The following is a 24,573-nucleotide window of genomic DNA, read 5'->3' as shown; positions in this document are numbered from 1 at the left end:
AATTTCATTCTTTTTATAAAAAGGGAAGCAGTATTGAGATATTAAAATTTCTTAGGCCACACAAACTCGCGCGCTCTGGAACGAGAAATGCAGTCCTGTGTACGTGTTTACAAAAGGCGTTAAAGCGAGTGTCAGCAATTAGCTAAAAATTAGTCTTTCTTCCTAGTTTTCCTAGAAGCCTGCACCAAGTGATGACGTTTATGATGAGTGATATTTAGTTCCTTTGACGTTAAAATGTGATACTTTTTTCCTTTTTTACACGGTATTATTCCGAAGACCAAGTCGAAAATTATATTTCAGTTTGTCATTTAAAGCGGTTAAACGTATGTAAACAGGATCATTGCCTGGTCATTCTCTTATTGCTAAGAAGAGTATATAGACGTCAACAAACAGGTAAACGTACTGAATGTTTCAAGGTCCCGTAAATGCAAGGCATTATTGCTAGATTTCTACCCTTTTTTCGTTTTAATGCAGCTTATGGTCATTTATGGGGTTCTCAGCAGGTTTTGGAATCAGTTATCGGTGTTAAGTTTGACTAGCGATAAAATATTATATTAAAGGTAATGACAGAGTTAAAGTAAATGACCAGAGATCAAAATCTTCATTATTTTTGGTGACTTGAAATCATGATTTTCCTACGCGATTGTGTGCCAAATTCAAACGCCGGGTGACAGACGTGTGACAGGACGCATAAGCAGTGCGTGGCAGTAAGATGTTTCCCTGCTAGCAGAGGTCTCACACGACGAGGCAGGGTAGCCCAGGCAGGGCTCTTTACACATTAAACGAAACCGGTTTTAGAAACCGGTAAGGTTCGACCAGAAATTTAGTCGGCGGCTTCATCCAACAACGCGTCGGGAGCCGGCAGAGGTCTCTCTCCTTCCTCTCATTTTTGCCTCGTCGTGAGAGACCTCTGCTAGCAGGGAATAAGATGTAAAACCTCTTCCTCAAAACATTCCAGGGCGAGCGAATATACCGACCTACCCCTCCCCTAAGCCAACATTAACACTTACGTCTTACTTACGGCAGAATGTTGGCTTAGGGGAGGGGTAGGTGGGCAGTTTCCACGAAACGTATAATGATCCAACATACCTGGGGATATTCCACTTTCGATATTATTTGCAATTAATCGTTATGTCATCTAAGAGTTTTTTTCTTTACTTAAATTCATGCATTCGTGCATATATTTATTCTTTTATGATAGGTAGTAAAGAAATGCTTCGGATTACGGAAATCCCGGTAAATAGTTTTAGAGAAATATGATTGCTTAATTCGCCCTCATTTAATCTTAGAACTTACAGATATAAATCCTTTTCGGTTGGCGCACCAGGGCTTCTGAATTCGCTACCTTTTTACATGAAATCAAGCTCTTCTCAGTGACATTTTAAGAAAAGACTAAAGACATAATTATCTTTTAAGAAAGCTTTTAATTAAATCATTTATTTATTTCAGTGGTGACCGTGGACTTTGCGATAATGGTTTTTAGATAGTTTTTACCTTTTTAGATTTTGAGTGGTTTGAAAGGGAACGGTCATTATTTATCGCCGGGGGCGGGGGGGGGGGGGGGGGGGGGGGGGGTCAGCTACTTCACTGAAGTGATCCCGCTAATAACTTTTGATGACTTTCGTGATCCCCCAAGTCTTCATTTTCCAAGCAAATTTGAGTGGTCCCCCCTCTGAATCCTTCAACAGTTTTCAGTGATCCCCCACCTTTGGGGTTCTCAGTTACGACTGATCCCCTCAAAAAAGTCCCTTTTGATTGCAAACAGCAAATCATTACTAAACATTAAAAGCAGAAGACATCCCACGTAACTGTATTTAAAAAGAAGTCCGTACAAAGTTATTTTAGGTGGAATCCGTGCTAAACACTCTGGAAGTTCACTGAAAGTCTTCATTTGAAATTTTTGTTTATCCTCCAACGCCTCGCTTTCATGACTAGGCACCAGTTTTTTCCCGCGTGTCCGCCATTTGTGAATACGGTGTATAGCCATGAGACAATCATGATTTTAAAATATTTTTCTCAAAAAGTCTGAGATTTTTAAGTCATATTTATAAAATTGTTCTTTCCTGATAGTCACAGCTGAAGATGGATTTGACTGTTGAAGTGCCGATGCCCCGTCCCCTCTTTAACGGATTTGAACACCGCCACATTGGAAAGACAATACACATGAAAGATGAAGTCAAGATATTAACGCTTCCAAACGGTCTGGAAATTAAGTTTGAGCAAATTATAGCCCTTGCTGGGGATTTCTATGGATTGCCCGAAAACCCAATTATTGACCCCTGTAAAGAAGAAACAGAGGAGGACTCTGGTCGTGACGTTCGCTTCCGTAATGCATACGAAACTCTAGCATGCGCACCGAAAGATGAATTACAGAAAGAGCTGAACAAACTGTTAGCTACCTTGGAGAAGGAGACTGAAGAAGGAAGAAGCATTGATTCTAAAACGTGGGACGAAATCACCGGTGGTAAATGGTTCTTTGGCCTTCCAGTCAAAGAAGGGAGGATGTTAGAGCTGGCTGAGAATAATCACGACCATTTTCTTCCTTATGCAAAAGACGCATACCTGACGGGTCATCAGTTGGCAATAGAAAAAGCAAGAGAAGCCAGTCAATATCCACAAGATCCTGTATTGAAAAAGGAACTCCTTCACGAAGCATTTTCAATGGAAGCATTTGCGTGTCACTTTCTTACTGACAGCTTCGCTAGTGGCCACATTAGGTAAGAAAAATGATCTTAAGAATCGAAGATTTTTCCACTGAAAGACTGAGTTTTCTGTTCTCCTACGACCTTGTTTGCTGAGATAGTTTTCAACGTGTCTTTCACGAGGATTCTCACAGGCTTAACGATCAAAAAAGAGTAACTAAACCAGAAAAAATTTTCGAGAGCCCTAGTGCGATAAACCATTTACGTTGCACAGTCTGAGATATTTTGAAGGGAAAGGGGGATTTTAGACGTGCTCGAAAGCGGATGGCGCCCGCCCAGTCTTAGGCCTCCCTCCAAAACGTTTTTTTTTTTGCTTTCTAATTTTAATTATTAAATTCTTATTTGATTTTTTTTAAAACAACCAGAAAAACATGATTGATTTTTTTTAGGAATGATTGATTTTTCCTTTGGTCTGAAGCTATCTGGCGGACGCCGTGTGCCCTTCGGTTGTGTACAAATAAAAATTTTACAAATTTTACCTCTGCTTATATTAGGACGCCAAGAGTTGAATTGGGAAAAGCAACTACTCTAGGAAAAGATGGCCATTTATTATGTAAGTACATGCACGACGAGGACAACAAACATGGTCTACGCGTGACAAATCTAAGGGGTGATAAATGGATTGCATATGGTGATGGTATGCTTCTGGAAGAAAAGAGCAAAGATAATTTAAAGGTAGCAGCAGAAGCTGTGCAGAAATCAGTTGATCAAGTCTACGAGGCCTACACAAATCCTTCCGGATCTCTTGATCCCTCTCAGGTAACCGACCTGATACCTTTTGTTGATCAGGAGGAAAGAAACAATTCTCCAATGTTTCAGATGATAGATGGGAAGCTTCTCAGAAGATCAAACTTGAACGATCTCCAGGGTACTACTACAACTGCCAGTTGGTGGGGACCGACAACAGTAGCAATGTTACAGGTTTACAAACCTGAAAACTCTGCTATATAGGCGTGCAATTGCTCAAAACCTATATTACCAGGAGAGAGCAAGAACTTATAAAATACTAGCTTAAAGAGAAAAATGTATTAAACATATTCGAGATAACGATTACAGCTGAAAATCTTACTAATTCTCGAGGCGATATATTTTTACTTCACGATTATTGAGATCATGTAACCTGTAGAACTGAATTCAGTTCCAGTTCATACATGTACTAGTCAGATTTAGGGAAATAGGTCTGATTTGACAATTGGTATGTGTTTTAGTTGTACTCTGTGGAATAAGAGATTCTTAGTATACATGTTTTCGATTTCATAAATGATGTTTTTTTAAATTCTATCGGAATTTCTAGTTTTTGTCAGCTTAAAGTAACATGACAATTTTAAACTGCAAAAGAGAAATAGCTTTATAGGGTCAGTTTGAAAAGCGGTGTGTGTATTATTTCTCATCCTAGCGAAAAAACAAGGCCAAGAAATGAATGAAACACTAGCTTTCAGGCTACAATCGCGAATAGAATAAACTGGAAAAACAACCCCTCCTCTCTCAAAGTCTAAGTTTGTATGCAACACGTAAGTTAAGTAAGGGCCTGTTTTCATGAAGGTGGGGGACCCCAAGTAGGTGAGGCAACCACATATGTAAACGTGATCAAATTAAAATGACAGATTATATGGATAGGCGGGTTACCCTACCCAAGCGCGTCACCCCACCTACTTGGGTTCCCCCACCTCTATGTAAACAGGCCTTAAGTTATTAAGTAGGACAGACTGGGAGCTATGCACAAGAACACTTGCTGAGTCTGCCAGGCCACTCGCATCGGTAAGACTGGTAGAAACCTTTGCACACACGTAACTGAACACATACGCCAGTCATAAAAGAATGTCAACATTAACAATTGAATTACAACAAAACACCACTTCCAAACAAACAACCTTACAGGCCGCTACTACCAACGATCCGCTTAAGAAAGCTGGTTTATGCAAGAAACACTGCTGAATCGAAGTCAGAAGTTACCGGTTCCTTGCTCAAATGAAGCAAATCTTGACATCTATAAAATGAGAGAACATACTGAACATTTTGACTAAACAGTGACCGTTTTCACTGGCAAAAGACTGGTTGAAAGGCACCCCTCACATCATCATCAGTCATTCAGGCCGTTAATATCAGGAGCCCGTTCCTCGAAAGTACCGCTAGTTAATGTAAGATTGTCTTCTCAATATTCTTAAGGTAATATTATTGAGGTGTCAGTTACCAGAAAAAAAAAATGACCGGGTTGTTTGCTAGGAACCGATAGTTGATTTCGGACGTTCGAGGAACCGGCCCTTGGATCACACTCACCGGGACGTAACATAGTTACTCCATCTGCTTATGACTTTCGACTGCTTTCGACTTTCAAGGACAAAGACAGACAGCAGACAGCAGGATAAGCAAGGAGCAGTATACAAGAACAAAAGCTGCGACAACGACTTATTGACGAATCCAGCAAAACTAACACGGACAGAATGACCGGACAAACGGCAAGTTTACTGACAGAAAACGAATTGCAACGCACCAATCACATTTTGGAGTCCAACTTAATTGACCATTTCATTCAATGGAATTAAATTCAATTCGGCTTTTTTTTTCACTCACGCAAAATATGTTAGATTATAATAACGAAGCTCTCGCGCGCGAAGCGCGCGCAGCGGAGCACCATGGGTAAAACAATGTGGTAAACTACCCATCTGAGAAAATTTGGTAATCACGTGACCGTACACCGACCGACCGCCCGACCCTCCGTCCGCACCACAGGCATACCAATGTAAAATAATTCAATCAACAGGTATGGCAACCCAAATGCAACTCAAGGTTCTATTTGGAAAGCTATCGCATGGCCGCCCGGCCTTTTAGAAAGAAAAAACAACGACAAAGTCGTGTCTTTTTGGACGTTATTTTTGATATTTACACTCACGTGGATAACAGAGAAAGAGCAAGAGCGAGTGATTGAAAACAAAAGAGACGAATTTTGTAGGAAGAAAACCATGAAAATTCAAATCGGCGGTGAGACAATGAGAAATGCTAGCGGCCAGCAAGGTAAAAATGAGCGGCAGTGAAAAATAAAAGCGAACATGAACACAGGAGACAAAATATTGGGTAAGCGCATACGACAATTCCCCCACAAAAAAATAATGTGTAACTAGGAAGTTTGACGTTTCAGTCCTACGTTGTGGTTGTAAACAACGGCAAAGAAAGACAAAAAGCGTGCTGCACGTGCAAATTTTTTTTTTTTTTTGCTATTTTTTGCTAATTAGAAAAAAAAAGCGTGCAATTTGTTTTTTTGCTAATTAGATCTATTGATCTTGATGCCCTCCCCGTTTAGCATTACACGATTTAATTTTTTTTTACAGGTATTATTAACCAGAGCTTCGCTTTTAGCCTTGGCTAAATCTATATATTAATATTACAACCGAAGGTTCTAAACAAAGTGAATACCAACACATACGTAGAAGCTGAAAAGAATTACATGTCCAAATATTTCACAAAGTCAATAAAATTCCTTCCATATTACAACACTCACAACAAGTCAACAAATGTACTTGAGGTTCGAATTCTCTATGCGGGATTCTAAAACTAAATAAATTATTATCATAAAGAATGTAGAAGTTGCAAAATCGTGAACTTTAACAAACAAAAAATCATAAACCACACACAGCAGACAGATTGAGATAAACTTATCCGAATCGATTTTCCACATTCACCGATATTTTTTTCTCCTCCTGTTTTGCTGTCTTCTTCAATTTGAATCCTTTTTTGGCATTTCATTAGTCAAGTGTTGATAGTGCCTAAATTCACGGTGTGCGGTAACTAAGTTGTTGTTGTACTCATTGGTCACATGATCAGTTAGAAGAATATACGCACCTGCGTTTCGACCACAAACATAGCGTTGATAAGTATAAACAATTTTTTTTTGTTTTTTATTCGACTCGTAGAAGTAGAATATTTGTTTTGGAGGTGAATTTGAGTTACGAATCCAGGGATAGATTCACTATAAAGACAATGGATTTAACTGCGAATCGTCGTTTCGTAGAAGTAGTTTCATTTGACTCCTCGATCGAACACCCAAAAATTGGTGAAAAAATACACCTAAAAGATGAATTTAGGAAAATAACACTCCCAAACGGTGTAGAAGTTAAGTTTGAGGAGATTATAGGCCTCGCTGGAGACTTTTATGGATTGCCTGAAAACCCAATTATTAACCCCTTTAAAAAAGAAGAGGAAGACTTTTTACGAAAACAGCGCTTTCGAGGTGCCTACGACACACTTGCAAGGGCACCAAAGGATGAATTACAGAAGGAACTTGACAAGCTGTTGGCTTTCTTTAGGAAAGAAAGAATCCTGGATGCAGAAACAGCAGACGAAATCACTGGTGGTATCTGGTTCCTCGGCATTCCAGTCATACAGGGAAGGAAGTTAGAACTGGCTGAAAATAATTACGACCATTTTCTTCCTTACGCAAAAGACGCATACCTGACGGGTCATCAGTTGGCAATAGAGAAAGCACGAGAAGCCAGTGAATATCCACTAGATCCTGAATTGAGGAAGAAACTCCTTCGTGAAGCATTTTCAATGGAAGCATTTGCGTGCCATTTTCTTACTGACAGCTTTGCCAGTGGCCACATTAGGTAATGATCCAGTCAGGCCATATTCTTATATTTTCATTTTGTTTTATTTCGAGTCTTTGATTTCCTGAACTTTTCACTGAGACACTGAAATGTGGCCTCTTAGCCCTTAGCAATTACAACGTGAAAGGATTACAACGTCAGAGGCAGGTTTTAGTTAAAGAAAAGCCATGGGTACAAGAATCGAAAAACCCACCACAGTACACAGTTGAGTGTACTAGTTTGTGACGCTCTTTGAATTTCATATACCATTGTTTGTATTTTAAGTAACTGAAAAAAATACTTTTGACATTGAAAAGTATACGTACATTACATGTGAATTGTTTTAAAAAGAAAAATAGCAGTGTAAATATATTCGTTTATTTTACGAAACTTTGATGCCTTGTAGTTAAATTCATTGTAATAAATTTTTGATGTTTTTGTTTAGAATCTGATTAACATCCGTAAAAATATCTGCTTGCAGGACGCCAAGATTTGAGCTGGGAAGGGCGACTATTCTTGGAAAAAAGGGCCATTTACTTAGTAAGTACATGCATGACGAAGACAACAAATATGGTCTGCGTGTGACAAATCTGAGGGGTGATAAATGGATTGCATATGGTGATGGGATGTTGCTCGAAGGAAAGAGCAGAGATAATCTTAGGATTGTAGTAAAAGCTGTGCAGATTTCAGTTGATCAAGTGTACGAGGCGTACAACAACCCTACCAAAGCTCTTGATCCTTCTGTGGTGACCGAATTGATACCTTTTATTGACATCGAGGAGACAAACAACGCCCCACTTTTTCAGGTGAAGGATGGGAAAGTCCACAGAAGGTCAAACATAAATGATCTTCAGGATACAAGTACTACTGAAAATTGGTGGGGGCTAACAACATTAGTAAAGATAACTATGTGTTGTTATAAACCTAGAAACAGTTATGTATAGCTGAAGCGCCTTCCCCACAACAAAACAAAAAAACTGCATATATCAGTTACAGTCTGAGAAAAAGAAGGATTATTGTACCTTACCGTTTGAAAAATAAATCACTTAGTTATTATCCACAACCACGCGTAATCTTCTCACGTCTAACACAAGCGAAATATCATCAAATAACTCGGAAAAACTCAGCCTGTTGGCAGATAAACACTTCAGTAGTCGTTTCGCTTACACTCGTCTTATTCAAGTTCCCGGATGTACAGTCACACGGTCGGCAGACTAGCATAGACCCTGTTTTCACACCAGAAAAATTCTTGGCCTGGGTCAAAGTTCACCTTCAATTTTGCTCTTGTATAATTAATTTGATCCTAAAAGGCTGTTCCCGAGGCCAAAGACTTAGTGGTCACCTTAGAAAAGCGAACAATATCGTACCTTCTAGCAAAATTAAAGACACTGGGGGTTGGTTGTACCGCTCTAGAATGGTTTGGAAGCTATTTGTCGGGACGTCAACAATACGTCAGGATCGGTGCTGAGGCCTTAAGTCTGGGTGCTTTTTTTCATTCTGTACCACAGGGTTCCATCCTAGGTCCGGCGCTATTTACCATCTACATTAACTTTCCAACATCCCGAAATTTGGTTCCCTGGAATCAAACGTTGACGATTCAAAACTCTATTTTTCGTTTTCTGTCAAAGATACTTACAGTGTGGTCCAGCAAATGAATGATGATTATCGAAGATTGCGTCTTGATGCTGCTATAGTAATAAGATATATATATAATTATTTGATGTATACGGTAGGCGTTCTCGTGTTTAAGTGTGCCAAAGGACTAGCACCAAGTTACTTGAGTGATCGCTTTGTGACAAGATCTACTGTTCATGATCGCAACACAAGAAATAAGGACTATCTTAATATTCCAGCTTATCAATCCGCCGCAGGTCAACGAACTTTTATATATAGAGCAATTAAACTCTGGAACTTATCGCCACGTGCGATCACTGCTGCAGACAGCCTGTGTACTATCAAAAAGAAACTTAAAGAATTCCTTTTTGAATAATTTCTTTTCAGCTAGGAGAGTTACCTATTGATGTTTTTATCAGTTACAGATTTATGCTAGTGCATTCCGAGCTTATTAATAAGACACTAGGGGATATTAGGGGTTGTGTAAGGTGTGGGGACAGGAGATGTAGGGTATGTGATTTCCTTGGTGATGGCACGGACTTTAAAATTAATGTTACTGATAAAAATTTTGTAATAAACTTTAACCTTAATTGTAACTCTGATCATGTAGTTTATCTTTTGTCGTGTGCTAGATGTGCTATCCAGTACGTAGGTTCAACAATTACCAAGTTCTGGACTAGATTTAATAACCATAAGTCGCGACTTAATGCACATAGGAGGCTGTCCGCGGAGAACAAACTTAGGGATGAACCTGTGTACCGGCACTTTCATCAGCCAGACCACTAGGGCCTTAATGATGTCCGCGTACAGCGAAATTTCGTGAAATTTTGAAAAAGAAATCACAAGCTTATGATTGAACTCGGTCGATATCGGGTCCATCATGTGACCAGAGAAAAGAGATTATGTCCATTATGTGAATCAAAGTAAGTTGTGTTGAGACTCATTTTCTTTTTCATTGTCATAAATACTCGGCACAACGGCAGGTCTTCTTAAACCGAGTGAAAGAAATAGAACCTTAAGCATTGAAGAGAAAAACAAATCTCAGAGAAAATAAAACTACCAAATACCAGGTCAGTTTTACATCTATGATCAATGGTGCACGTGCCTAAAATTCCTTTTCCTTTAACTCTAGCTTTGCAACGGACTTTGATACGTTATTTTATTAGTGTGCTACTTTCTGTATTGATTTTCTTTGTATCTGTTTATTTGCTTTCTTTTTACATTACCATCCTCCATTCTATGCGAAACCAGATGTTCCTGCATGTATAAATAAATAAGTAAGTAAATAAATAACCCTAAACAATAACCTAACTTGTGCTAACTTTCTTATTGTAATAAGCCAAAGTCACCACGGAAAGTTATAAATGTGTATCACTAGAAACAATTTTACTTGTCTTTAAACAGTTTTAAAATTTTTAGAGTCACCCAAACTTACAGTTTCGTTATTGAAATTGTTAAATGATAGTGCTTGTATCACTTTAATCATGATTGTTTTATGGTTTTCATTTTCCTCAGACAAAGAGAGGCAGAATGATCCAGATGTTGACCTTGTTTGTTTGTGAGTCGAAGGAAAAGACAATGTAATGTTTTTAATCAAAGTAATCAGAAGAAAAGGGCTCAAAGGGTACAACTTGGTATCAGATTGTTAATATTTCATGGCTTTCCTCTTGATGTACATGTTGTTAGATGCAGTTGCGGTGTGTACCTTACCGATGCTTTTACCGAAGCTTAAGACATCCTAACAGTTTTTATTACTTTTAAGACGACAAAAAAAACATGATTCGGAAAGATACAATTTTTATGTCATTTCTTATGCTATGCCTTCTACTGTTCTCAGACGGAAACTGTTTTCGAGACCATATGTATGGCAAACAAACAAAGTATTACAGGCTAGAAGGCTTTCAAATCCAAACTCTGTTGGCGAGAGGGATTTTAACTTGTTTTCAGTCATGCCTGAAACATCAAAAATGCGAATCAATTAATTTTGATAACTACTCTGGTGTGTGTGAGCTAAATAGCAAGAGTCTCAGTGGATCAAAACACCTTATTTACCGGCAAGGAAATATCTTTGTGCAATCGGTGGCCATTAAAAGAGTAAGTCAAATTCTTTGTAACAAGTCCTTTTTTAAGTATACGTCACTACTATTCTCTGTTCGTCTATGAGCAAACAAAGCTTTGCCTCCGTTCTTCCTTCACCTACTATCACAATTTTTAAGAAGAGGTGGAGACGTTCTTAAGAAACCAAATATAAACATTTCTAAAGCTTTGGTGGTTATAGAGGCTTGACAAAATTAAAATAAGATAACAGAATCAAATATTTTACTTAATAAATGAATATTTTAGCGCCATTTAATTTTCTGCTGTAATTTCTTTCTTTTTAATGATAATCATTAACAGCAATCATCGTGCGCTGAAATTCACCAGACGTCTCCTTCAGCATCAAGCGGTTACTACTGGATATATATTGGCCAAGTCAAGGTTCAGGTGTATTGTGACATGAAAACTTTTGGTACGCAGTTACTGACAGTAACTTTTCAGGATTATATAAATTATTAAGATAAAAAAAGGAAAATAATTTTAAGTGAACGTTATGTAACTTTATACTGACTTCAAACTGAGTTTCCCATTTAAAAAATACTCACTTAGAGTTCTGCTTCTTTTATATTTTTTTCAGAATGTTTCGTTGGAGTATGCAAAATTTTTTTTCACGTCTTCAAATCCTATAATAAATCGTACACGAGAAGGAGTTTCAATAAGATATGCAAAAACCGGAAAAGTGAGAGGAAGAAATACTGACATCTTTTCATTATTTTTTCTTTTCTTCTGCAACCTACTTTTCAGTGTTTGCAGACTATGGTACACGTGTATATGTGTTACATAATATACCTAGAATTAACTTTATTCCAGGAAATTTTTTTTGATCAGTGATTACCATAAGTTCTGCTTTATGTCTAAGAAATCCTTTTGCTTGTGTCAGAAGAGATTAATATCCTTTTCGTCAATTTTAAGAATCAAAAAGAGAAAAGAGGTATTAATTCAGTTTTTAACTAGTTTAAATAACTTAAGAGGAGTGGTCCTTTTTCAACAATATAAGGCTATTTTACATTCTAGTGAAGACCAAAGCCCCGCATCAGTCCATCCGCTATCCAGCGCAGCCTGCACTGGCATTTCCACCTCGGCAGATGTGCATGTCACTTTAATGGTCCACGAGGGGCCACACAACTTTTCAGGATTAAGAAGGGGGCTCTCCTTGCAGAAATTTTATGTTCTCATAATGACTAATCCCTTGGGGATAAAATACGAGCCACGGTCACAATGCTGCTGCTTACTCATCACAGGGAAGATACCAGTAAAGAAAGATTTAGAGCTCCAAATAATTTTCCGCATTTTTATATACAATGCAGGTGGTGGATGGACATTAGTGGTCAGCATAAGCTCTACAAACAATCAACACCTTCAAAGAGCTGTCGTAAACTGCTTCGATTTGGAACTGTGCGTACCTTTCGACAAACAAAGCATGACGACTTGAAAACTAAGCGATGAGCATATACACCACTTGGCAAACTGCGAAGGTACTACTCAAGATGCCCAACTTTGTTCACTTTGTGTCCTCAGTTACTACTGATTTAAAAGCATTCTGTTCTTGTCAGAAAATTTAAATAGCCGCACACTATAGGAAACTAGGTAAAATATAACGCTGACCGCGAACATGATTAATTCGAAAAAATATAAAACTGACAGTTCTAGTGAGGCCTTAAACTGCCCTATCTCTAACGCCGGATAGTGTTTATGAGGAAATGCAGTGTCCCATGGCCAGCTCACTTGTAACAGCTGCTATCACCAATACATTGGTAGCACGAGACGCTTCATCCACGACCGTGTAAAAGAACATCTCAATAATGAATACTCCTCTGTGAAAAAACATATGTATTCCTGCCAGAACAAAAACTATAGAGACATTGAGGTCAAGATTATTATGAGCGAAAACGACACCGCTAATCTACGCCTTTATGAAGCCTTTTTTATTAGAAAGTGCAAGCCTACATTCAATTCCCGGGAGGAATGTAGTGAATTCGCAGACCTTCTGTTTTAGTATTTCAGAGACTATTATTAAGTACTTTTAGAAGGCCTTTGTCTAGAGACATTAGATCATTAGAGCGTTGTATTCCATTCACAGTTTATTTCTATACCTTTCATACATACGTCCCATCTTCTACACATTTCACCCTACACCTCCTTTGCATTCATGTAGCACGCACGGAATATTTTCTCATCCCTGATGAAGCGGTTGAATGGCGAGAGCTTGGATTTTGGATTTTACTTTTTTAAACAGCAGTTTAAGGCCTCACTAGAACAGTTTTATATTTTTTAATTATGCTGCTGAAGGACAACATGAACAGATTATGATTGATTCTCCCGTTCACTTTTGTGAACACATGTTGCTGCAAAAATTTGTTGTCGTTACTTCGTACACAGGAACATTTAGATTGGATGTTTTTCAAGGGAACTATTCCGTCTTTTACCAGGTAAATGTTTTCTATTCTCTTCTGCTAAAAAATAACACAATAGACGTCACGATGATTCAAATTTATGAAATTATAGGATTCTTAATCGTATTTAGAAAGAACAAGATGAAAAAAGCCCCCTTACAAAAAATCAGCTTGTCAGTGCAAATTGGTGGGTAGATATAAGCACCAGTTTGTTCTGATGACTCCATACGAATCCTTCTCCTTGGCTTATGATCTAGGCCTATTTTAGGGCCTGATTACATGGAGGTGGGGAATCCTAGGTAAGTGCGGTAACCCGCCTTTCCATATAATTTCTTATATGGTCACCCCACCTATCATGTAAAGGTGATCAAATTAAAATGAGAGAATTATATGGACAGGCGGGTTACCCTCCATCTAAGCGGGTTACCTCACCTAACTGGGATCCTCCACCTCCATCTTATAAGCAGGCCCTTATTATGGAGTGATTGGAGCATAAAGTTGCTTTTATCTCCTCACCAATTTGCACCATCAGGCTGATTTTTAGCAAGTGAACACTTTTCATCTGAAAAAAAAAAAAAAAACCAAGAACGTTCTAACAAGGGTAAGTTTCGCTTGCTTGGAGACGCGATAAGAAATAAGACGCTCTAAGCAAAAGTGTTGACTCGAACTCGCTTGGAGATAAGATAAGAAATAAGGAGGCAATTAATTAATTCTTAGTGAGTCTGTGTCCGGGCGTGGAAGCCATAGGAACCATGTGGGGAAGGAGAACAAAAAAAGCTAGCTAGCCAGCCTGGACACAGTAACCATTGACTGCCTTTGGTACATACAATAGTCAGAAACCTCGTATGCCTTCCATTTTACTGACTGGAAAACTATTTTGATCTTCTCGTCTGGGTTCTTCTTCATTTCCTGATATTTCCAAGGCTTTGAAATAGAATTGTGGTATCTATAAGAATTTTACTCTCTCTAACACTTATACTATCTTTTTTTTTTTTTTAAATTCGGTGCCTCTCAATTTTATATCTTCTATAAAGTGAATTCTCTTCTAACTCCTCCTTTTTATAAAATTCAGGGTTTCATTTTCAGTTGCCTTGAGTAGCGGCATAACCTTCCTTGCCCCTACAGTATGCTATCCTTCTCCACGCTGACGTTAGGGAGAATAGACTGCGTGACCAGCTAAAGGAGTGTTTGTGTGTAAGGCAAGGAGCTGGGGCTACTGCTTTATGTTAGTCCGCTATCCGTTTCTCTCAGTTTTACCTTTCTAAAGCTGTTTTTATATACACAGTCCGTAGTCCGCGTTTTATACCTAGTCCGTGTTTATACTCAGTCCGTAGTTTCTATATAGTCCACATTTTATAGTTAGTCCGTGTTGTATACCCAGTTCAGTCCGTGGTCCCAAGTTCGCAGTCCGCGTTTTATACTAACCGCAAAGCTACCCGTAACGGATCCGTGACACAAACGTAAGGTTAAGGTTAAGTAATTGAAATCTCAAGTACTTACAAAGTGCAATGCGACCCTGATAACATCTTAACAACTGCGAAAATCTATGACATTAACTATGATCTATTAAATCTGCCATAAAACATTCCTCAATTCACGGGAATTTAAATTCACTTGCCTTCTAACTCTTCGCCTTGCAACAACGTGGCTTCCTACACGAAACAGGATTTCCTTACTATAAGTTTTTTATGCCCTTTTTTTATCGACGGTCGAGTAATCTTTTTAAATCGTTTTCACTGTTTTCGGCGAAACGAGATCAACAAAGCGTGTCATTTCAATCATCGCCGAAAATAAACCGCATGATCATCACGAGACAAAATTCCATGAAATGAAAATTTACATAGCCTCACCATCGAAATTGTTTTCTTCTTTTTTCCAGGGACTGATCGAGCATTCACTTGTTTCAAAATAATAGAATTCGGAGTCCAACCCGTTCGGTAAAGCTCTACATCTTTCGCATCAATCTTCCCTGCATGGCTATACTTATCCTCTGTTTCCATGGTGTAATAGAATTCGGAGTCCAACCCGTTCGGTAAAGCTCTACATCTTTCGCATCAATCTTCCCTGCATGGCTATACTTATCCTCTGTTTCCATGGTGTCCGCTACAGACGCCTGGGATTATGACCCTCCTTTTGGGGCTCCCACAGACGGAAAAAAAAAGAAAATTAAAAAAAAAAAACACTTGAATTTTTTTAGTTTCGCCGCTAAAGTAGGCGAGACTGGAAACTGCATCTATATATTTACAACTAACTATTAAACATAGGAATTCTTGAGAAGAAGAAGACAAGTGAAAATATATATAATTATAAGACGGTACTATAACCTCAAGTAATACCTAGATACCTATTTAACGAGTGCATTATAGACTAAATATCCTCCTCACTTTGCTACCTTTGAAAATGGAGACGACACCGACGTCACCTATAGATGTTTATGTGCCAACCAGAACCGCATTGGTTCTTGAAAGAAACTCTTTACAAATTTGAATAACATAAACAATGTTTGTAACCAGTAAGCGTCTCTTAAATTTCCTAGATTCCTCAGGGAGCAGAGAATTTTAATTCCGCTTGTCGCGGTGAAACCGATCAAGAGTAAGCTTTTCTCATTTCATAACCATTGATTATAGTTTCATAATTTTTTTTAACTTATGATGATTGATTGACTTAACGTGTTAGGGTAAATAAATGACATACTGCTTGCCATGAACACACAACAAGTCACATACCTGTTGCTAATTAAGTACAGCCTAATATTTTAATTGTTTTATTAAAGATACAAGTAAAAATACATACCGTTATTTAAAAACTATAAGGTCTAAAAATCTAAAAGATACTTAAAGTACAATATACCAGAAGCACAATGTTTCATCAACTGAAGATTTGACAAGGCATTTTATTACTATATATTTTCGTAATACACGACGGTGTAGCACTGTATAAAACTTACTTTGAAACGTTCCGAATCAATACAGGGTAACCAGCTCGTTTGGGTTATCAGACGTTTCTGAGATACTTTGGCTCTTGATATAGGATAATGCCTGAGCTCCCAAGCCTTCTTAAAGATAATGGCCGAGCGCGTAGCGAGAGCTGATCCTTTTTACGAGGGGCGCATCCTTAATTTAATTTATGTGTTCAAGAATAGATAAGCAGATTTATTATATACATACTGAGAAATACTCACCAAAAAGCTATGTCGTAAATTTTCGTACGCAAATTAGTTCTAGCCAATCAGAGGAGCGAACGGTTGTTTTCACACGTGAAAAAAATGATGCGTCCAATCAGAATCGCGAATGATGTTTTTTCACGTGTGAGAAAAATGATACGTCCAATCAAAAGCCGCAGAGGTGTGTGAGTTTCGCGCCAAAATTCCCGCGTTTTATTGCAGCTTGCCGCGCCGCTTCGCACACATTCAACGAGAAAAGTTTTACTTTTTTCGGAAATGGAGTGGAATAGTTTCGTTTGTTTCACTGTTGATAAAGAAAACGGTAGAGAGCCGGCGAAACAACAGCGGAAAGGGAAAAACAGAACGAGACGTAAGCTTTTGTTGTGCTTTTTGTCGGAGCTACTTTGCCTTTCATTTAAGCTTAAGCTTATATTGAAGCTTAAGCTTATATTGAAACCGGCCATTTTACTTAAATTCACTCATTTTCAATTGTGCATTGAGAACAAACAGTTAAGATTACTTATAGTTCCTGGATTACCTCATATCCTTACCTTCATTTATGTTTTTAACAAACGTTTTTACTAAAAAGCTGAACTTCGTTTTCGTTGTTATTTTGCGGTAAGTGTGTAGCGGGAAATTTTAGCATTTTTGAAAGATTTAAAATAAAAAGGCCACCAAAATGATGAATGTCTCAGTATGTATAAAATAAACTCAATGCCACATGGAAAGTACTTTGTACGGTATTTACGCGCTCGTTGTTTTTGTATCAGAAATCTTACTCGATCGCTGCGCTCACTCGTTCGATTTCTGATACGTCAACAACTCGTGCGTAAATACCGTACGCCAGCACTTTCCATGAAGTATTCTCTATGACTGCAATATAAATATTATAATTACGAAAATTATTTCATTATAAATAATTGATATAACCAGCCAGCCCTTAGAAGCCATCCTCTTTCCTCAGACCGAATATTCTTTTATTTGTTTAGTTTGTACCCTAGATGTCCCCGCATAATCATCTCCCATCATTATCCTTACAAATGGGAGACAAATACCTGCACTAGCCTTGATGTGGGATATCACATTTGGAGGAGTATATATCATCGAGGTATGCTTGAGTTCTTTTAAGAATAGAGTGAAGACCTTTTAATTTAGCCGTTCCCTTTAGATTTTTCTTATGTTTTTTCATATGTAGTTTTATATACTTAAGTAACTTTTTAGATTTTTGTCACCTTTTTTTAATAACCTTGTTAAGCGTCATTGGTTATCTAGAAGAAATAGCGCCATATAAATAACTTATTATTATTATTATTATTATTAAAATAATAATTATCATTATTATTAACAACAATGCAGTGCGTAAAGAAAAATATCTGAACTTGATCAAGGATTTGAGTAGAAATTTAACAGATGTGTGAAATTTGCAAATCTCTCCATGAGCTCCCTTGGCGTTTTGTCCGACGAATGCTCCTCGTTCTTAGACATGATGAATGACATTGGCATTGACAAAAAGTAGCAACTTTGTATAATCAAGAAAATGATAAATATAGCCATTAGAGCAACATATTACATCTTTTGTTGTAGAAATAGGAATTGAGATAGCCCAGACTTAATGCAATTTTGATTTTCTTTTTTTTTCTTTCTCTCTCTCTTTTTTTTAATAATTCAATCTCAAGCAGCATTTGTAAAATGTAGGTAGGTAGGTAGCGAGATTTACAATTGTACACTCAAAAACACAAATAAAGTTTCCATTATTATTATTATGGTTAATAGATACTCAACCCTCTTTTCGTTTTGTTAGTTTTTCACCTTTGTTTATTCCCCTTTGTGTACATATTATTGTCTTGCACTCTAATTTTCAAGGCTTATCGTAGCATTTATTTGAAACATAGTTAATAGAGGTGCCGAATGGTTATGAAACCGTCAGAATCTTTTTTTTTATGTTTTTGTACACCTGACGGTGCACAACGTTTAATAGCATTCCTAATATTTCGATCTTATTGACCAATAAAAACGTCCCATTAATTTATTCCATCACATTTTGCCAACAGAAAAGAAAGGATTGTGCACCGTCAGCTTCCAAACTGCAGTTTTCTTTTCTTTTTTTTTAATGTTTACCGCCTTTCATAACCCCGTCTCCTCTACATAACTTTTTTTGAATTATAAATAGGAGACGTCAAGTCCGTACGTTACAAAAGGACTTGGATCAGGGAATGGCTGTTCAAGGATCCATGCAGTGTTCGCAGTCAATGTTTATCGCTGCTCGTGATTCTTCTTTATTTCCATAATGTTGCACGACAAGCAAGAAAGGTTTTGAACTTTGGTAGCTAACCAAGATCTAGACCGTTAGCAAGCATTGAAAATGTTTTGATAATTTTTTTTTGCTGACTTAAAAGTGACAATTTATTTGTTTCCAAGTTTTTATATTTTTTGTCTTTTTTAAGTTTTTGATGGTCATGACGACGAGGAGTGCGGTACAAGATTTCAATCTTCTTTGTATGGTAAGTTAAAGCACCTTAGGTTTTTTCCTTTCTTATTTGACTCACTAGATTTCGGCGAATTTAGTGAGAGTAAAAAAGTCTGTAAAATGAGAAACTACTTGCACTTTATCACTTTCAAAAAAGAAAAAGAATGAAAATAGTAGAGATTTTCCGTAGATTTAAAAGCTAAATTCAAGATGGTAGCCATTGTGGCTCTTGTACCCTTCAGCCGCACCCCAAGACTCGAAACGTTTTTCCATACCAACGAGCCTCAGTCTATCGATCGTTAAAATTAGCTACAGTCGTCCACGACTGTTTCATTTATGAATTTGTTTAGCCGATGTTCTACCTTAATCTGTACAGGGGGATGAATAATTAAACAATTCCTTCAGGACCTAACTAGTTGTCCACGTCGCAGCCACCATTCCATTTTGTTCATCTCATCTTCATCTCGTTGCAGTTTCTGTAAAAGTAATATTACATATTCGCAGCTACCTTTCTCCATGTTACATAAACAGTGGCTACGACTTGTTTATTACTGTTCGGCCAGGGTAAAAAATCTTTCCCAACTTTTCCCACTTTGTATAATTCGTATGTAGACATTTATATCAAGTTGAAAAAAGATCGATAGCTGTGTAAATATACTGTTTATATTGTTCATTTATCCTCTCTCGGAAAAAATGAAGGAATGACTCCTGAAATCAGATTTTGATGACCACTAATGGCTAAAGTTTTACGAACAGAAAATTCACGGGGGTCTGCTTAACTCAGCCTACGAAGCAGGCGTCGAAAGGGGTAGGGGATAGGGAGGAAAAAGGAGGAGGATTTCTCCCTCCTCCACCCCCTCCCCTTTTTGCGTCTGCCACGCAGGCTAGCTTAACTTGGCTCCAATGAAACTTTTCCTTCAACCACACTATTTCTGCTTCATCGTCCACCTTTTTTCACTCAATCGTGTAGTAAGTTTTAAACACCTCTTTTTGTCCCTATGAGCTAGAAGGGTGTAAATAAATTTCTGATTGTATTTGGTTAATTCATACTCAGGAAGCCGGCGTGGATTATATGGCTTCACAGTTCTTGGCAACAAAGGGATTTATTACAAGAAAAACGGAATGCTTTACGTTAAATAAGCCACATGAAGCCCAGATTAATGTTTCCACACTGGGTGCGGTTAGTCACACACACCATGGTAAAAGGTCTTTCCCGTGGTAAAATTGCCAACTGAGGTAGATTTTTACGCTGATAAACTTGCGTTACACGTAAATTTATCTACCACGGCTGATTTCCGTTTTCACGCAATTATTTTCACGGGAAACACTTAAAAGACTTTCAGATCAAGCGGGTTTTTTTTTTAATAACCCAGATGGTCCAGGTTGAATTTCTCAAATTTCAGAACCAAGTAAACAAGCGCCGGCAAATTCTAATTTTCCCTTCAATTAGGCCAAATTAGAATTTTTCGGCAAATGTTTGCTCAAATGATCTAGTGTGTAAGCAAAGGAGATCGCCACGTGTTGTTCTTCTGGTGTTGTTGGAAAGAAAGCGATCTGCTTGATGATAAACAAAATTCTTTAACAACTGAAGCTTCGTGATTGGCCTTCTTAGCGTGGCAGCAAAAAACCCTTGCTAATTACCACGTTAAATGTCATAGGCGCTTTCTTTGTTCTTTCTTAATTACGTATCCATGGATGTTTAACACAGGAAAGTTCGTGTAACCGCACCTATTATTGGGCATTGTAAAACGCTAGTCAGCGAAAGCACTCCATTTTTGATGACCTGGTTAAGGGGGGAGACCCGTTCGTTTTACTTCAAACATCCAAAGGTTTCATTTGCCAGGTGAATCGTAATAAGCTTTTTTTGGCCTCATTATTTTATGCTTCTCTGATGCGATTTCTGAAAACTGTGAACGAGCATTGCGATAGCAGTAATTATCGCTGAAAATTAATTTGGGCCCCTTATACCGAATTGTTCCGGAGAAATTCGCTTTTAAATTTTCGACAATTATGGCTCATTATCGTCATTCTGTCCGGCATTGTGGCGCATTTTTCGGGCTAAAGTGCAGAAATAAACCAATAAAAAGATTGGATCAAATTAGACATTCACTCGATATAACCAGCCAATAAAAATCGAGAAGCCATTGCAATGTTTGCACCGACGTGTTCTTGTATGGTTTGTCAAAGAAATCTCGAAGCCATTTTCAAAGCTCAAATCATGGCTGAAAAGACAACGAAAACAGCAAACAATTTGTAATTTCTTAATCTCCTTAGCTAGAGAAAGAGGATCTACAAAGGTTAGAGAAGCTTCTGATGTAATAACGCCTGTAGTAGCTCTATAGTTGGCGACGAAGTGCTTGCAAGTTTTACGGCTTCCAGCCAAACGTATTCAGTTGAACCAATTATGCCAAACTGTTAGTTTAACATTTGTACACTTAAGAATTTGTTCATGCTTAGCGTGCGTATATCGAGTTATGGATGCACGCGGGAAGTTTGGAGAGCACGAAAGATGCTTAAGAGTTGCACGAGGCGATAGCCGAGTGCAACTCTAGCTTCTTGAGTGCTCTCCAAACTTCCCAAGTGCATCCATAACTCGATATACGCACAGCTAAAAGCATGAGCAAATTCTTTTATAACATAGCTGACAAAAATGCTTACTTTTTGATTAACTGCAAAATTCTCGTAACGCGCGACACAATAACAAACGGTTCTATTGGCTGATTACGAACACGCCACAATCGTCTAGTTTGAATGAAAATATTCTTTCTGTAAAAGTGAGAAAGAAAATTTGCTTCTTTATTCGTTAACGGTCAATGGAAACTAAGCAGAAGCAAAGGTAAAAGAGTCTTAAAGTTCACCTAAAGGTAAAATACTAACATGTTCGTAAGAAGTCATGGAGTATGGTTTGGATTTGCTGAAAAGATGTTTACGTTTTGCCCGGCGAAATCCAGAAAACATGTTTTTAGCGAAGACGACTGTCATCCTTCTTTAAACTTATATTCATTAACGAACATTGGCTGGTCATTACGGCTTCTTGAGAAGACCTGGCAGCAGTTGTTTTTGTGAGTAATAAATTTATGTCTTCTTGTGTAATTTGTGTTGTTATTGCGAGACAAATTTTCCTGCTTCAGTCGGATTGTCTGGAGATAACAAAGTGCATAAAAAATTTAAAAACAACAATAAAAACGGAAATTTTGCCTTTAAATGTTGTTGATGACCAGTTGGTGTCTGTTCTGTTCCCGGTGAATGTCTTTCGGCCAAAATTTGCTGCAGCTGGTCTTCGACAACATGATGCGAAACGCGCAACTTGCGAGTTTTTTTTTTAATTCGGCTTTATTTTTGCTGCTTGTTGGATCAGGACCGAAAAAGTCAATGCCGATAGAAAAATTGGGCAGTTCTTCGCTGGTTTCTTCCATATTTTAAAGAGAAGGAAAAGTTAAAAGACGACAACTTTGCAGCCAGGTAAAAAAAAAATGCTCACGTCATCTTATTTACGCACGGGCGTGCGTAAATAAAGATTTTGTTCATACCGGCTCAATAGGACTTATATAGGGCAAGCACGCGCGCTATGTTATAAAAGTATATTTAAGAAGCAAGCTTTCAAGTCTGTTATAATTTTTTCAAGATATTGTAATTACTAGCCAGTTTCGGGCAAAAATGAAAGTCATTCAACATGTAAGCTGGATTGCTCGCGTGATGCGTGCAAAATAGACTCGGTCTTGTCATTTTTTGAAGTAATCAAAAGCCCAAATGTCGGGAAAATCCGCTCATTACCAGCCCACTAGTTTGCTGAGCTCCAGTCCCCCTATCACAAATAAACATAGAATCTCTCGAGAATATGGGACAGACTTCTGGCGATTATCCGATATATCGGCAAAATCTGGGATAGTGGGCAAAAAGTAAAATCCCCGATCGTCTGGGATTTTCCCGACATATGAAAACCAGGCTAAATCTTAGCCTGTGCCAAAACTAAAACTCGGTTACTAACCGAGGTTAAATTACCTCTGCGACGCAGGCTATATTGCCGATCAATGCCCTCTAAAGTGATAATAGTAGTAACAGAGAACTCATTTTAACCCTCCCCTAGCGGCTCGGGCTAAAATGAGTCTGACTCGGGCCCAAAACATATTTATGCCAGAGAGCAATTTTGCAGTTTTTGATTAGCGATATTTCATTTTATATATATATGTTGTAGTTAATTTTTTATCTCAGGTAATTTTTGTTTTTCTTTTGTTTTTGGGTATGGTAACGTATGCTAATGAAGTTGAAACAAAGGAAAAATAAAAATTACCTGAGATAAAAAATTGACTACAACATATATATATACGGCTTGCTAAGTGTTGAAATTATCTGAAATTGTTCAGGTTAACCGTCTTTTCCAACTTTAGAACCTTTAAGTTCTATTTAAAATTTGCAAATACATGTAGGACTGGACTTCACCCGTTTACCTTTCGTAACAGTCGCTTCCATTTTTTAATAGTTGATAGTGATGTCATCGTTGGTAACCAACCCTTTTTACAATATGACAGACGTGATAGTATTTGTCCGTTTCAATAAGATAAAAAAATTGTATACATTTTGTAGTGAAAGAAAGAAATTTAAATTCAAGCTGGACGTTAATAGTTAGGGTTTCGTTTAAGTAGAAACACCTTAGCTCTGGCCAATAAAGCAAAAATCTATCTAATTCTACAACTGTTTGATTGAGTTGAGAACAGGCTGTGTTGAACATAGAAAAAAAAACATCAAGTGGCAGGTACACCAGAGAAGATAATGCTGAACAAATGCAGCCTCACACTGCGAGCATGCAGAGTGCCTTTTTGTCTTTTATTCGAGCAAGCGAAAGAAAGGTTCTGCTGCTGGCACGGTGATGCCGTGAGTGTCAATGAGATAAATAAAAGTGAATCCACCTTCACTCTACTGGAAATCCTGCTTGCTCTACAACTTTAAAATTTGAATCAACAACCCTGTTCATACCAGGGAAAGGCTTTTTTGGCATCCCTCAAAACTTTTATGTTCAATACGCCCCTCTCCTCATAAAAAAATTAATAGTTAAAGAAATTATGACAAGATGTTGAAAATGATGAACGCATTATTTTGTGTAAATTTGGTGGTAGTATCATATGTGGTTTTAAAGTTATAGAGGGGGAACTCCAAAACCTCCCCTCCCAGGAAGCCTAATGGCCTGTCAATGACATTTACAAGAGTAGCTTTATCCGGTTACCTGTTAAGTTTGTAAAAGGTCTTTCACTTTGCTAGGGTAAGGGTGGCCATGATTTAATGTATAACATCTTGAACTGTTTTGGTATATTATGCATACAAAACTTGTCTGTATGAAAGCCAACTCGTAAGATGAATCATTGTCTTAAAAAATAACACAGGAGTTTCGGAAAGAGTTCTGACAGCGGGGGAGTAACTCGTATACTCGTGCGCTGATTGAAAGTACATTCAACAACGAGAAATTGTATTCATCAGGAAAAAATTACATATAATCCCTTATACTACTACATTAGAAATTTCTGCAATTTGATTGGCTTAGAGCAGTGGTATTTCAACTTAA

At 37.8% G+C, this 24,573-nt stretch overlaps 3 protein-coding genes across 3 annotated transcripts; all 3 read left to right on the top strand.

Annotated features, from left to right (window-relative positions):
- The first annotated feature begins 217 nt into the window (after positions 1-217).
- On the top strand, positions 218-4,176 carry LOC140928671 (uncharacterized). The gene is made up of 3 exons (XM_073378448.1): positions 218-393; positions 2,071-2,717; positions 3,197-4,176. Exons 2-3 carry the CDS (start codon positions 2,083-2,085, stop codon positions 3,651-3,653), a joined length of 1,092 nt encoding a protein of 363 aa, XP_073234549.1. The 5' UTR covers positions 218-393; positions 2,071-2,082; the 3' UTR covers positions 3,654-4,176.
- A 1,901-nt stretch (positions 4,177-6,077) lies between these two features.
- LOC140927044 (uncharacterized) lies at positions 6,078-7,366 on the top strand. Its single transcript, XM_073376709.1, has one exon. The coding sequence runs from the start codon at positions 6,678-6,680 to the stop codon at positions 7,305-7,307; it is 630 nt and encodes a 209-aa protein (XP_073232810.1). The 5' UTR covers positions 6,078-6,677; the 3' UTR covers positions 7,308-7,366.
- Positions 7,367-7,830: 464 nt separating this feature from the next.
- LOC140926232 (uncharacterized) lies at positions 7,831-20,200 on the top strand. The gene is made up of 10 exons (XM_073376007.1): positions 7,831-8,143; positions 10,412-10,446; positions 10,844-10,990; positions 11,294-11,405; positions 12,301-12,411; positions 13,283-13,422; positions 15,923-15,978; positions 17,551-17,657; positions 18,994-19,050; positions 20,071-20,200. Exons 1-10 carry the CDS (start codon positions 7,831-7,833, stop codon positions 20,154-20,156), a joined length of 1,164 nt encoding a protein of 387 aa, XP_073232108.1. The 3' UTR covers positions 20,157-20,200.
- Positions 20,201-24,573: the final 4,373 nt, after the last annotated feature.

The sequence above is a fragment of the Porites lutea genome, chromosome 2 (assembly GCF_958299795.1).
Source record: "Porites lutea chromosome 2, jaPorLute2.1, whole genome shotgun sequence".
Lineage (NCBI taxonomy): Eukaryota > Metazoa > Cnidaria > Anthozoa > Scleractinia > Poritidae > Porites > Porites lutea.
Note: the sequence above shows the minus strand (reverse complement) of the source record. Positions and strands in the feature narration are given on the sequence as shown.